The following is a 13,912-nucleotide window of genomic DNA, read 5'->3' as shown; positions in this document are numbered from 1 at the left end:
GGTTGGTAGAGGAAGTAAATGGGAATACGAGGGCTTCTGGTCTCCTTCACATCATATCTCATGAACTTCACCCTTTTCCACAAAAACAGCCAGGAAAATATCATTTCTCTTTATGTTGTGTGGCATCAAATAAAAGCGCAGTTTATATTAAGATCATTCATTTCTACCATTCTCTAAGGACCAAGCTCCTTAGAATTTCTAAGACAAGGGTTGGCAAACTTTTTCTGTAAAAGGCAGGTGGTAAATACTTTGGGGTTTGTGTGTCATATGGCCTCTCTCACAATTACTTAACTCTGCCCTTGAAGTGGGAGGGCAGCCATAGACAAAATGTAAACAAATAGATGTGGCCATGCCACAATAAAACTTTATTTACAAAAACAGGCAGGAAGACAGACTTGATCCATGGGATATAGTTTGCCAATCCCTGACCTAAGAAATGAAAATCCCCAAACTGTACGTATTTCAACTAGAGTGGATACACAAGCGTGAGAAGATCCAGTGGTAACCTTGAATCCGGAGTCACAAAGGGCATTGAAACAAGCTCTGTATAATCATAGAAGAAGCTCTCTGCTATTTTCTTCTTAACTTCCTCCTTTGCCACTTCCACAGATGGGACAGGGGTTTCCTGAGATACTAAAAAATTGAAATATTTTAACTAAGAAGAGTGTCTGGTGAATCCAAAATGTATTTCCCAGAGACAGGAGGAATGTACATAGGCTGCACCACTCTAGCAGTTAAATACTACACCGGCCTGAACATAGGATGCACCCACCAATGAGCATGGGAGGAAAGCCACCATGCCCGTGTGTAGAACTCTCACTAATCTGTAGTGGAGTACTTTTCAGACCTTCTCAAAATCCAGAAGACCAAATATGAGAGTTCTGTATGTGACCCTCAGGAATGAAATATACAATTCCAGAGCTGTTAAACTGCTCTACCAATATGTGTGCAATACTTGTCCTTTTATCATTCTCACACATCCTGCATATTTTTCTTTTTATGGATTTATAATGGTTCAATGTGTCTGGACTATCTTTATCTTTAAGACAATGACAATTACTGATAGAAAACTAATAATACCTACCTCTAGTGCTTTCCAAATTGTCATCTTGAGATGAACCCAAACTTCCTTCCAAAAGTTCCTCATCTGAGTCTTCTTCCCCCTCAGTAAATGTTTCATCTGTGGCATCTTTTGAAAATATATTATCTTCTTTATTAGGAGCTATTATAATTTGTCTTAGCAATTTCTAAATTTTGAATTAACATTTTCTTATTTTCAAAGTAGCTAAAACTTCCAATTTGCTGTACTCTAGATGTAATAAGGCTTTTTTTTGTTTTTGTTATTTTTGTTTTTGAGTTGGAATCTCACTCTGTCGTCCAGGCTGGAGCGCAGTGGCTCACTCACGGTCACCCCAGCATTAACCTGCTGGGCTCCAGTGATCCTTCGCCTCAGCCTGCCAAGTAGCTGGAACTACAGGCGCATGCTACAATGCCCGGCTAATTTTTGATTTATTGTAGAGACAATGTCTCGCCAAGTTGCCTGGGCTGATCTCGAACCCGTGGGCTCAGGCAATTCACTTACCTTGGCCTCCCAAAGTGCTGGGATTACAGGCTGAGTCACCAAGCCTGGCCAAATAAGTTTTAATACATACTCAAAAATTACTAGAAGAATTTTATTTGGTCATTCTTGTTACTTTACAAAATGAAAAAGCATTTTCTATTTGTTATTCTCCATTGTTACTTCATTTCCAGTCTATTTCCTATCATTGCATACTTACAGGGAAATAAAAGATAAAGAAAAAAGAGAAGTTAGTATGCTGCTATTACAATTTCAACTTGATTCACTTCAATTTTACCAACTTTTATAGAAGACTTGTTATGTTAAAGACAAACAAGGTTTACTGAAGAATAGTGATCCCTAAGTATGCTTATTTCTCTTGGAAGTGATATGCCAGGAATAAGTTAGAATATTGGATTCAGGGGGCGGGGGAAAAAAAAGAATATTGGCTTCAGGATAAGCTGGGAATGAGAATTGGGATGGGAACAGAAGGACTCCAGGTATAAGCTAATATTCCCAATCATGGATATGGTTAAAATATACAATGTCAAGCAGGTGAAAGATAGGACTGGATGAACTTTCAGAAGAACAAGGAAGAAATGGCAAGTGTACTACTAGAGCTACCTAATAGACCTATCTGAAGCAAGGCTAAAAGATTAGGAAAAGGCCCAAGACTGATATGACTAAGAAAGAAAAGCCCATCTGAGCCAATTAGCTGGACAATAAGACAGAGTTTCTCAGGATTCATGAATTAGGATGTGAAGAAAATAATCCTGGTTACCTAAATGCCTCAAACACAGTTTGTAGTCCCTAAGGGAGGTCTCTGGGGAACTACTCTCTAATAATACCTTAGCTCTTTCTTGTGACTAAGGCAACCAAAGACTATTTCCTTATCTCAAGATCATGGTATTAAAAACTTAACATTCTTTCAACTGCTGGCCTTCTTTGGGAAAGAAGTTAAAACTAGTAGATGAGTTAAAGGCTAAGGCTAAAATGACGTGATCGCTGATAAAGGAATTAAGAATCAATACAGGCTGGGCAGGGTAGCTCAAGCCTGTAATCCCAGCACTTTGGGAGGCCAAGGCAAGAGGATTGCCTGAGCCTATGGGTTCGAGACCAGCCTGGGCAACATGGTGAGACCTCTTCTCTACAGTAAATCAAAACATTAGCTGGGTGTGGTAGCATGCGCCTGTAGTTCCAGCTACTTGGAAGGCTGAGGCAGAAGAATCACCAGAGCCCAGCAGGTTGACACTGGGGTAGCCGTGAGTGTGCCACTGCACTCCAGCCTGGGCGACAGAGTGAGACTCCAACTCTAAATAAAAAAAAAAAAAAAAAAAAAAAGAATGAACACAAAAGAAGGAGAATAAATAATAAAAATAATGGATATTCTGAGCCTGGAAGAAAGGTTGTGTCACTGATGGAAATTAATGCAATTATTGATATGGTTGGATTTTTTTCTTTTTTTTTGAGTTGGAGTCTCACTGTGTCGCCCAGACTAGAGTGCAGTGGCCGCTCCTGGCCACCGCAACCTCGCCTGCTGGGCTCCGGCGATCCTTCCGCCTCAGCCTTCCCAGTAGCCAGAATTACAGGCATGCGCTACCACGCCCGGCTGATTTTTTAATTTATTGTAGAGATGAGGTCTCGCTGCCCAGGTGGGTCTCGAACCCGCGGGCTCAGGCAATCCACTCACCTCAGCCTCCCAAAGGCGCAGGATTACAGGCTGAGCCACTGAGCCCGGCTGATATGGTTGGATTTTAATAACATTAACATGTACAATTAACAAATAACATTCGATAGTGCATTTTCTGTTTTTCTCCTCCCGTCTCTCCTTTTCCCCTCTGTTTCACTTTCCTTGTTTTCTTTTAGATTGTTTATTCTTATTCTTTGAAATTATTTATTCTTTGGAATTTTATTTTAATTTCTGTTGACTTTTTAGCAATTCTTTTTTTTAAGTGGTTGCTTCAGAAATTATAACTTTTCACAGTATAACATTATTATTATAGTAACATGGCTTTCAGCAATTGATAGAACTAGTCAAAAATTTAATAAAGACTTGGATGATATGAAGGTCACTAGTAACCATTCTGATTTGATATTTATAAATATAAGGTGCACATTCAAGCACACATGGATAATTTACCAAGACAGATCACTTAGCGGGGACATAAGACCAGTTTTAATATATTAAAAAGATTGAAATCACATAGAATATATATATCCTCTGATCACAACAAATGTAAATTAGAAACAAATAACAATAAGATACCTGGGAAAAATCCTCAAATATTTGAAAATTAAACAACACAGTAAAAAGTAATGCATGGGTCAGGGAGATATTAACAAAGGAAATTAGAAAATATTTCAAATTTAATTATAGTTAAAATACAACATATCAGAATGTGCAGGATAGAGCTAAAGTAGTACATAGAGGGAAATTTATAGCTTTTAATACATATATAATAAAAGAAAAAAGTCAAAAAAAAATCTATATTTCCACCTGAAAAACTAGAAAATGAAAAAAAAAATCCAAAGTAAGTAGAAGAAAGGAAAGGAAGTAATAAAAGCAATAAATAATATAATTTTTGAAAAGAGCAGGAATCTAGCCAGGTGAGGTGGCGCACGCCTGTAGTTCCAACTACTTGGAAGGCTGAGGCGGAAGGATCGCCGGAGCCCAGCAGGTCGAGGCTGCAGTGGCTGAGAGCAGCCATGGCACTCCAGTCTGGGCGACATTGTTAGACTCCAATTCAAAAAAAAAAAAGAGCAGGAATCAATGAAATAAAAAGTCAACAAACAATAGGGATAGCAAAGCCAAAACCCTACTCTTTGAAAAGATCAATAATATTGATAGACTCCTAGCTAGACCACTCAAGAAATAAAAGGAACAATACAAATCTCCAATATCAGGAGTGAAACCAGATTCTACACAGTCATGCCAACAAATCTGACAATTTAGAAAAAATGTACAAATTCCATGAAAGACACAAACTTGCAAAACTTGGTAAAAACCATTGAATTCATGGTAAAAATTTTCCCATTAAGTAGACTCAAGGCCCAGATAGCTTCACTGGTAAATTCTACCAAATATTTAAAGAAACAATACCAATTCTACACAAAATATTTCTAAAAATAGAAGGGAACAAAATACTTCCTAAATTATTATAAAAGGCCAGCAATAATTCAGTCCTTTGATAAGAATCAAAAATCAATAACTCAGTCCTTTACCCTGTGCGAACCGGTAGCTGGTCTGGCTGGTACACTTGACCTAAATTTCTTTTCTTTTTTTTTTTTTTGAGTTGGCGTCTTACTATGTGGCCCAGGCTGGAATGCAGTGGCACGCTCACGGCCACCCCAGCGTCGACCTGCTGGGCTCCAGCGATCCTTCCGCTAATTTTTTTTTTAATTTGTTGTAGAGACGAGGTCTCGGCTAGCCGGGCGTGGGAGCGCATGCCTGTAATTCCGGCTACTGGGAAGGCTGAGGCGGAAGGATCGCCGGAGCCCAGCAGGTCGAGGCTGCGGTGGCCGGGAGCGGCCACTGCACTCCAGTCTGGGCGACCGAGGGAGACTCCAACTCGACAAAAAACAAAACAAAACACCCGTGATGTATGAACTAATTTACAAGCTGAGCACAGGGCCCAGACACACTTGAGAAGGCCTGCCCTTACCGTAAGAGGATCTGACATAAGAAAAGGAGGTCCTGGCCGGGCTCGGTGGCTCAGCCTGTAATCCCGCGCTTTGGGAAGCCCAGTGAACTGCCTGAGCCCGCGGGTTCGAGACCCGCCTGGGTAACTTGGCGAAACCTCATCTCAACAACAAATCAAAAAATCAGCCGGGTGTGGTAGTGCGCGCCTGTAATTCCGGCTACTCGGAAGGCTGAGGCAGAAGGTTCGTGGGAGCCCAGCAGGTCGAGGTTGCAGTGGCCGGGAGCGACCACTGCACTCCAGTCTGGTTGACAGAGTGAGACTCCGACTCAAAAAAAAAAAAAAATAGAAAAGGAGGTCCTTAGGCAGTGCTAGACAGAAGTTCGTTATCATAAAATCTATCCAGGGAAAGTTGAGAGCAGCATCCAGGAAAACACTGCCAAGTACTTGAAACCAAAAAGCAGACAACCCTGTGTCAGAAATGTAGGGTGTGTAGGGTGGGTGCTGGTGACTCATGCCTGTAATTCCAGCATTTTGGGAGGCTGAGGTGAGAGGACTGCTTGAGGCCAGGAGTTTGGAACCAGCCTGGGAAACATAGCAAGACCCTGACTCTACAAAAAATTTAAAAAACTAGCTAGGTGTAGTGGCACACACTGGTAGTCTTAGTTACTTGGGAGGCTGAGGCAGGAGGACTGCTTGAGCTCAGGGGAGGGAGGCTGCAGTGAGCCAAGATCACACCACTGTACTTCAGCCTAGGCAACAGAGCAAGACCTTGTTGAAAGGGATGGAGACGAAGGGAGGGGAGGGGAAGGAAAGGGATATGGGAGAGAAGGGGCAAGGAGGGAAGGGGGAGTAGAGGGCAGGGGAGGGCAAGGAGGGAGGGAGAGAGAGAAATATGGGGAGTTCAGAAAAGTGGAAGTGGAAAAACAAGAAAGGAACAAGTTAAAGTTTTTGAGGCAAGTGCTATAACCACACTTTTTGGAAAGATGTCTCTAGTGGTGTCCTGGAGGGAGACCCAGACCGGAAGACTTAAATAGAAATCCATGTTGCAAGAGTCCAAATTTAGAAGAGAAATTCCTAAAATAAAATGTAATGTGGAGAAACTGTAGGTGCACAAAACATGTCTGAGATAGACTAAAATAATGTAATGCAAATTTTGTGTATTATTGATTTTCCCAGAACCTGATCTCCTCTAAGTAGACAGACAAAATTAAATTTCTGAAAGTATATTTAGGATTAGAACATGAAAAGATCAAGACTCCACTAAGATACCTAACATCATGATGTTCAGTCAAAAAGAGCCAGCTATCCCTTAAAAATCGTAGTTACAAAATTCCTCATTTTCTCTTCTACTGCAGTCTATAGAATTCTTCCACAGGTTAGGTGATTAATTCCCAAGTGACTCAAAATGATTGCGTTAATGGGTGAGAATACTGAGGCTTAGAAAGGTATAGTCATTTCTCTAAGATCAAGTATCTCTAAGTGGTAGACCCAGGACTCAAAACCAAAGTCCAGCTCTCTTTCCACTACATTATATCAAAAACATTCATTAAAGACTTAGCAGCCCAGGCACGGTGACTCTTACCTGTAAGCACAGCACTTTGGAGGCTGAGGTGAGAGGATTGCTTGAGTCCAGAAGTTAGAAACCAGTGTAGGCAACATAGCAAGACCTTATCTCTACCAAAAAAAAAAGTTGGGCATGGTGGCATGTGCCTCTGGATGGAAGGCAGAGGCAAAAGGATCACCTGAGCCCAAGAGGTCGAGGCTGTGCTGAGCCATGATTGTGCTACTGCGCTCCAGCCTAGACAACAAAATAAGACTCTGACTCAAAAAGAAAAAAAAAAAAATTAGCAGAGAAATCTAGACCAAATGTGCAGAGATGATAGTAACTTCTATGTGCCAGGAGCTGGAAATAAATGATTAAAACACAGACTCTGCTGCTCTTAAGGAACTTCAAGTTTTGTAGGGGAGTCAAACAAGTAAACCATTTCTGTCCCATAAACTCAGATACATACTCTTTAAAAATTATCTCACCTATTTTTCTTTTACTTTTTAGAAGAGTATTTTTATTTTTGTTGAAATTTGCATCCACAATTTTAAAAAGGCAAGTAGTACTAAAAGATTTATTTTAAAAATACCCAGCTGTCCCTGGTTAATAACCTTCTCTATTTCTCGAGAAGCAGTCATTTTAGCTTTTGATCTTTTTTCTTCTGGTATTTACCTCCATATTTCTAAATAATATAGATACACTGCTCTTTCTTGATTAATCACTTCTAGACTGTGTTTAACAGGGGTGATAAGAATTTTAAATCTCTATTACCACTTGCTATCTTTCTCAATATAATTAAAACACTACAAAATTATTGCAAAATCCATGTTTACTGTTTTTATTTTATTTTTATTTTTTATTTTTGGGTTGGAGTCTCACTCTGTCGCCCAGGCTGGAGTGCAGTGGCATGCTCATGGCCACTGCAGCCTCGACCTGCTGGGCTCAGGCGATCCTTCTGCCTCAGCCTTCAAAGTAGCTGAAACTACAGGCACTTGCTACCAGGCCCAGCTAATTTTTTGATTTATTGCAGCAACGAGGTCTCACCAAGTTGCCCAGGATGGTCTCAAACCTCTGTACTCAAGGCAATCCTCTCACCTCTGCCTCCCAAAGTGCTGGGATTACAGGTGTGAGCCACCACACCAGGTTTTGTTTACTGTTTTTAGTATACTGTTTAATATTGTTCATTCCTAAGCTAAAAATGTATTATTTTATTTTCTTCTTGAACTCATTTTTCTAAAATTAATAATTCTCTCATTTATTTTCACTTTTTTAACTTTCTGTAATCTCTGGCTAAATCTTCCCACATCTTGTCATAATTCTATAAAATTCCACTCAATTCAATTTTCCACATGTACCAGTCAGGCAATCGGCTATTTAATATTTTAACCTTTTCTGCAGATTAAAGCTCTCCCTCACTTGCTTTAGTCATAACTAGTTGTTCTCTGGATGGCTGCCAAGTGCCATCTTAGACAGTCTCTTGCCTTTCACCTATTTTGAATCTCCCAACTCCTGGACCTCATGTAATCTTTTTTCTTAGTTAACTCCATAATTTTGTGGAGTCCACTTTGCTGCACTTTTCTGAAAAAAGGGAGTGTGAGAAATATATTTCATGAAACACTGCTCTTTTTGTTCTACTTAAAAAATTGATTTATAGTTTAAGTGTTTACTTAAACTTCATAATAAAAAATATATGTGTATATGAGGGAGGACCCCCAAAAAAAAACAGAATTATTTTTTGGAGAGCAGGCCCTTGTAGAACAGGCTTCCCATGCTAGTGTTCTAGGAATCTGTTGGCATCAGTGTACCAGCTAGTGTTGCTGTGAGAGGTTGTGTTCAACTTCAGCTAATTTTTTGGGGGGGAGGTTCTTTAAACATGTTTGCCCTTTTTGTGACAGGTGATTTATGAGTGCACTGCCCTCACTGTGGTGAGTGCTCAGCAGTTTATGACTAAAAAGGGCATGACCCCTGTGCCCCACCCTCCCTCTTCACCCAACTTTACCTCAAGTGACTTTTTTTGTTTCCCTGGATGAAAAAAGTCCTCCAAGGGAAATGCCTTGCTGAGGTGGAAGAGGTGAAGCCAAAAATGGCAGAAGCACTAAAAGGCATCCAAACCAACAGGTTCAAAAACTGTTTTGAGCAGTGGAGAAAGCATCTCGACAGGTGTATTGCATCAAACAGAAAGCACTTTGAAGGTAATGAAGTTTAAACATGTAAGAATAAATACACAAATTTTTATAAATAAATTCTGGGTTTCTTTGTTTCCCCTCATCTATCGTTATCTTTACTTACGTCTTGACTCAGATTTAGAAGACCACTTCCCATCACTCTTTGATCTATCCGATTTGTCTCCATCAGTATCCTGATCACCCGGTTCCTTCATTTCCTCTGAGTGCAAAATTGAGATAAACGGACAATGCTGTAAAATAGAAATTAACAGATTATTCTCCCTAGACAATTTCACAAGCACCAAGCACCATGTATGTCAATAATCCTATGTTTGCACAGTATCCAAGATGACCCATCACCAGGATGGTGCAACCACCATCAGAGACCTCTGCAAAACAGCAAATTATAATTACAGATATCCTTTTTCCAGTAAACTTGTCATTGTGGGGCACTATGGGTTTCCAGAGGTCCACAGTGGAACACATCACCCAAGTCCATCTTTTCCCCAAATGCTCCATTACTAAAAATAATCTTCTGCCATCCTTCCTTTGGTCCATCCCTCCTTCTTTCTCTTCCTATTATCAAATTCCCTTGGTGTTACTTATCAACTTTAATGTTAAAATATCTGTTGAGCACACCTACGATGTAACAAGTCTTCAGTTTGGCACTAAGTTACGATACTGAACAAGAGAAATATGGCCCCTAACTTTAGGGAGCTTGTTTAGAAAGCAAACAAATGATGAGTGCTACAAAAAGGAAAAAACAGGGTTCTGTGGGCATGCACAGCAAGAAGTCTACACCACGTTTTGGGGTTATCCCACATGTTTGAGACATGGAGGATAATTAATTAGGAGGTAGCCAGGCATAGAATGAGAGAGCACATTAGGCACAGGGAACGTCAGAGAGAGGGTTGCACCTTCGAATGGCTGCAAGCAGTCTATTGGCTAGAGTAGGAGAGTGAAACAGATACTTGAGAAGGCAGGTAGCAGATCACAAGGCTGTCTCTGAGGTTTGCTAAGAAATTCAGACTTTTTTCTATCACAATTAAAAGCCGTTAAAAGGTTTTTAAGAGGGGAGTGGCACATCAGGTTTGCTCTGTTCTCTGTCTATATTGCAGCTCTTTGTGTACTTCAGGACACCTCTTATACCTTCCAAGTCATCACTTTTCTATACTAAACAGCTCATGCTTCCTCAACATCTTTCTACGACATGACTGGCAAATAGAACAAAAATTCTATTTGGATCAGATTTATGGTTAGATTAGGGTTTGAATTCCAGTATTGACATGTAGCTAGCTAATTAAACTTTACATCAATTCCTCACCTGTAATGGGAATGAAGAAGCAAACTTTACAAGGTTGTTATGAGGATCAATTGAATTAGTACATTATTATATCTTCCTGGTGTCTAAAGATGGACTAGTATGTCAAACACAGATATGATATATACTATATGGTCAGTGGAGAGTACAGTATAGCTACTGCCTCCCTTCAACTGGGCATTAGGGGTCATGCCATCTGTTTTCTTGCAGTGACATATTAATGATGGTTTTTCTTGGTTTGGGGGACATAGTACATTGTTCAAGTAGTTATGTTATAAACTATAATCAAGAAAGATATGCCCTAACATAATACTCATGTCATTAAATTTTTGTGTTTAGTACTTTGAAGCCATTTTTCTGGGTTATCAAGATAGTGTTTTAACTTTTAAAAATTGTGTGAATGGTGCTTTTTTTTTTTAAGCTGTTCTCTCTTCCTTTCTTCCTTCCTTCCACCTGATTATAGAATATATGCCCTTTGGGGTTTGGAGGGTGAAGTTAGGAATGAAATGATAGAAAAATTATAAGCAGCAAAAATCTTCAAATTCAAGCTCTATCATTCAGTATATCCCTTCTCCCTTCCACTTTTGGACACACAGGCTTATTTTCTATGTTTATAATAAGCAATTGATTAAAAAAAGAATGAATTGTGCAAGGCAATGCCAATTATCACAGAGCTTGATTATAAATTGCCACATAAGCCGGGCTCGGTGCCTCAGCCTGTAATCCCGCGCTTTGGGAGGCTGAGGTGAGTGGATTGCCTGAGCCCGCAGGTTCAAGACCCGCCTGGGCAACTTGGAGAGACCTCATCTCTACAATAAATAAAATAAAATAAAATAATAGCTAGGTGTGGTAGCGCGTGCCTGTAGTTCCACCTACTCAGAAGGCTGAGGCAGAAGGATCGCCGGAGCCCAGCAGGTCGAAGCTGCGGTGGCCGGGAGCGGCCGCTGCACTCCAGTCTGGGCAACCGAGTGAGACTCCAACTCAAAAAATGAATAAATAAATAAATAAATTGCCACATACTGTGAGTAAAATTGTTCAGATAGTCACCAGCATACCTAAATTCCATTTTCTCCCTTGCTTTTAAGGTTCCTCATAATTTAAGTCAATGTAATTCTTACAATGATTGAGCATATTTATATATAAACTATATTGTGGTAGGCACTGCAGAGGCTACAAAGAAGAACAATATATAGCCTTTGACCTTGAGTTATAATTCAAGAAGTAGAAACCAACAATTCTCTTTGAAAATGGACTCAGAGCCGGGCTCGGTGGCTCAGTCTGTAATCCCGAGCTTTGGGAGGCCGAGGTGAGTGAATTGCCTGAGCCCGCAGGTTCAAGACCCGCCCGGGCAACTTGGTGAGACCTCATCTCTACAATAAATCAAAAAATAAGCTGGGCATGGTAGCGCGCGCCTGTAGTTCCAGCTACTCAGAAGGCTGAGGCGGAAGGATCACCGGAGCCCAGCAGGTCGAGGCTGCAATGGCCAGGAGCGTGCCACTGCACTCCTGTCTGGGCGACGGAGCAAGATTTCAACTCAAAAAAAAAAAAAAAAAAGAAAATGGACTCAGAATAAATGTCTCTTCTAGGTCACTGATCCAGATCCATCTGAGATTGACTAGAGCTAGGATGGTCTGATAGTTATGACTGAAGTGATGACCATCAATAATGATTTCTTTGATAAAAATCAACATTTAAAGTATTGAAAAGAAATCAAACTACTAAGTGCCGTGATGTAGGCCTCAAATAAGTGAAGGCAAGGTGGTTACTAGGTTTGCCAACAAAACTGAACAGATAGTCTATTGCTGCTCACCAGTTGAGAGCTAAATGAAAATTCTTAGTCTGTGAGTTTCACACTTAGCTCTGTAAACAGGTATTGTTTTTCGTTTGCTGCCATACAACTGCCAGAAATTTAGCAGCTTAAATAACATCCATTTATTATCTCACAGTTTTGTGGATCAAAAGTCCAGGCCGAGTGTGACTCAGCTGGTTCTCTGCTTAGAGTCTCACATGGTTGAAACCAAAGTGCTGACAGTGCAGCCTTCATTTCTGGAGTCTCTGGGGAAGAATCTGTTTCCAGGCTCATTTAGGCTGCTGGCAGAATTCAATCCCATGTGGTTGTGGGACTGCGATCCTTGTTTTTTTTCTTGCTGGCTGTTGTCCAAGAGTCCTTCTGAGCTTCCAGAGGCCATCCACATTCCTTGGTTAATGCCCCCCCTATAAAGCCAGGAATGACAGGTCATTTCCTCTCAATGATTAGAATCTTGCTTGCTTGCCATCACACGTAAGCTTGATGAGCTCACTCTCTACCTTTTAGTCTTCTTTGTTCTAAATACATTTATTTTTAACATACTATAACCGAATATTAACTGGATGTAAGTCCTAATAAAAAGAGCCTATAATTTATTCATAAGACAATCATAAGATGGGTAAAAAACAATGACGGTAACTGAAGCACTCTGTAAACAAAGTAGCTGAACCACAACAAAAAGTAAGTTGGTATCAAGAAACAAATCCAGTTAATGTCAGGTTGTATACAGTATGGATAAAATACTGGAACCCTGGCCAGGCTCGGTGGCTCAGCCTGTAATCCCAGCACTTTGCGAGGCTGAGGTGTGTAGATTGCCTGAGCCTGCAGGTTCAAGACCAACCCGGGCAACTTGGTGAGACTTCATCTCTACAGTAGAAAATTAGCTGGGTGTGGTAGTGCACGCATGCAGTTCCGGCTAATTGGAAGGCTGAGGTGAAAGGATTGCTGGAGCCCAGCAGGTTGATGTTGGGGTGGTCATGAGTGTGCCACTGCACCCCAGCCTGGGTGACAGAGTGAGAATCCAACTCAAAAAAAAAAAAAACAAAAAAAAAACTGGAATCCAAAGAATTTGCCCTGTGTTTTGAAGTAGCAGTACTGGACAATAAATACTGGGATGTATTCTCAGCTTTTCTGGGTCATAAAAGATGACTAAAGAACCTGTCAAAGGTCAGGCATAGTGGCTCACACCTGTAATCCCAGCATTTCGGGAAGCGAAGGTGAGACAATTGGCCTGAGCTCAGTGGTTCAAGACCAGCCTGAGCAACATGGCAAGACTTTATCTCTACAATAAATCAAAAAATCAACTGGGCGTAGTGGCGCATACTTGGGGTTCCAGCTACTTGGAAGGCTGAGGCAGAAGGCTAGCCTGAGCCCAGTAGGTGAGGCTGCAGTGGCTGTGGGTGTACCACTGCACTCCAGCCTGGGCGACAGAGTGAAACTCCTACTCAAAAAAAGAAAATAAAAAAATAAAAAGAACCTGTAAAAAGTCGTCAAGCAGGTCAGATGGGAGAGGCTCCTTGAGAGTATCCGTATAATTAATGAGATGGAATAAGGTATTTTTTGTTTGGTTTTTTTGTTGTTGTTGTTTGTTTTTTAGAACAAAAGAATCAGGGAGTTGTATTGGAACCTCAGGAGGCTTCAGGAGGCAGACAGACTTGGGTTCACATCTGGTAGAGTTGTTGTAAATATTAAATGACATCTTTTATATCAAGAGTTCTCAACTCTGACTACACTTTAGAATTACTAGGAAACAAACCACTAACAGGGTCGCACTCCTTATGTAATTCTTTTGTGCAGCTAGGCATAAGAAAAAGGATTAAAGACCATGAGTTTAGAGTGCCACTGCACTCCAGCCTGGGTGTTCTGAGACTCCA

General features: G+C 40.7%; 1 protein-coding gene across 1 annotated transcript; it reads right to left on the bottom strand.

Annotated features, from left to right (window-relative positions):
- Nucleotides 1-466: 466 nt before the first annotated feature.
- LOC103257771 (cilia- and flagella-associated protein 44-like) lies at nt 467-9,146 on the bottom strand. The gene is made up of 3 exons (XM_008055473.2): nt 9,035-9,146; nt 1,085-1,189; nt 467-633 (listed from the first exon to the last, which is right to left on the bottom strand). The coding sequence occupies exons 1-3, from the start codon at nt 9,123-9,125 to the stop codon at nt 467-469; spliced, it is 363 nt and encodes a 120-aa protein (XP_008053664.2). The 5' UTR covers nt 9,126-9,146.
- Between the last annotated feature and the right edge of the window lie 4,766 nt (nt 9,147-13,912).

This window comes from Carlito syrichta, unplaced genomic scaffold, assembly GCF_000164805.1.
Source record: "Carlito syrichta isolate Samal-C Ts95f unplaced genomic scaffold, Tarsius_syrichta-2.0.1 Scaffold301859, whole genome shotgun sequence".
Lineage (NCBI taxonomy): Eukaryota > Metazoa > Chordata > Mammalia > Primates > Tarsiidae > Carlito > Carlito syrichta.
Note: the sequence above shows the minus strand (reverse complement) of the source record. Positions and strands in the feature narration are given on the sequence as shown.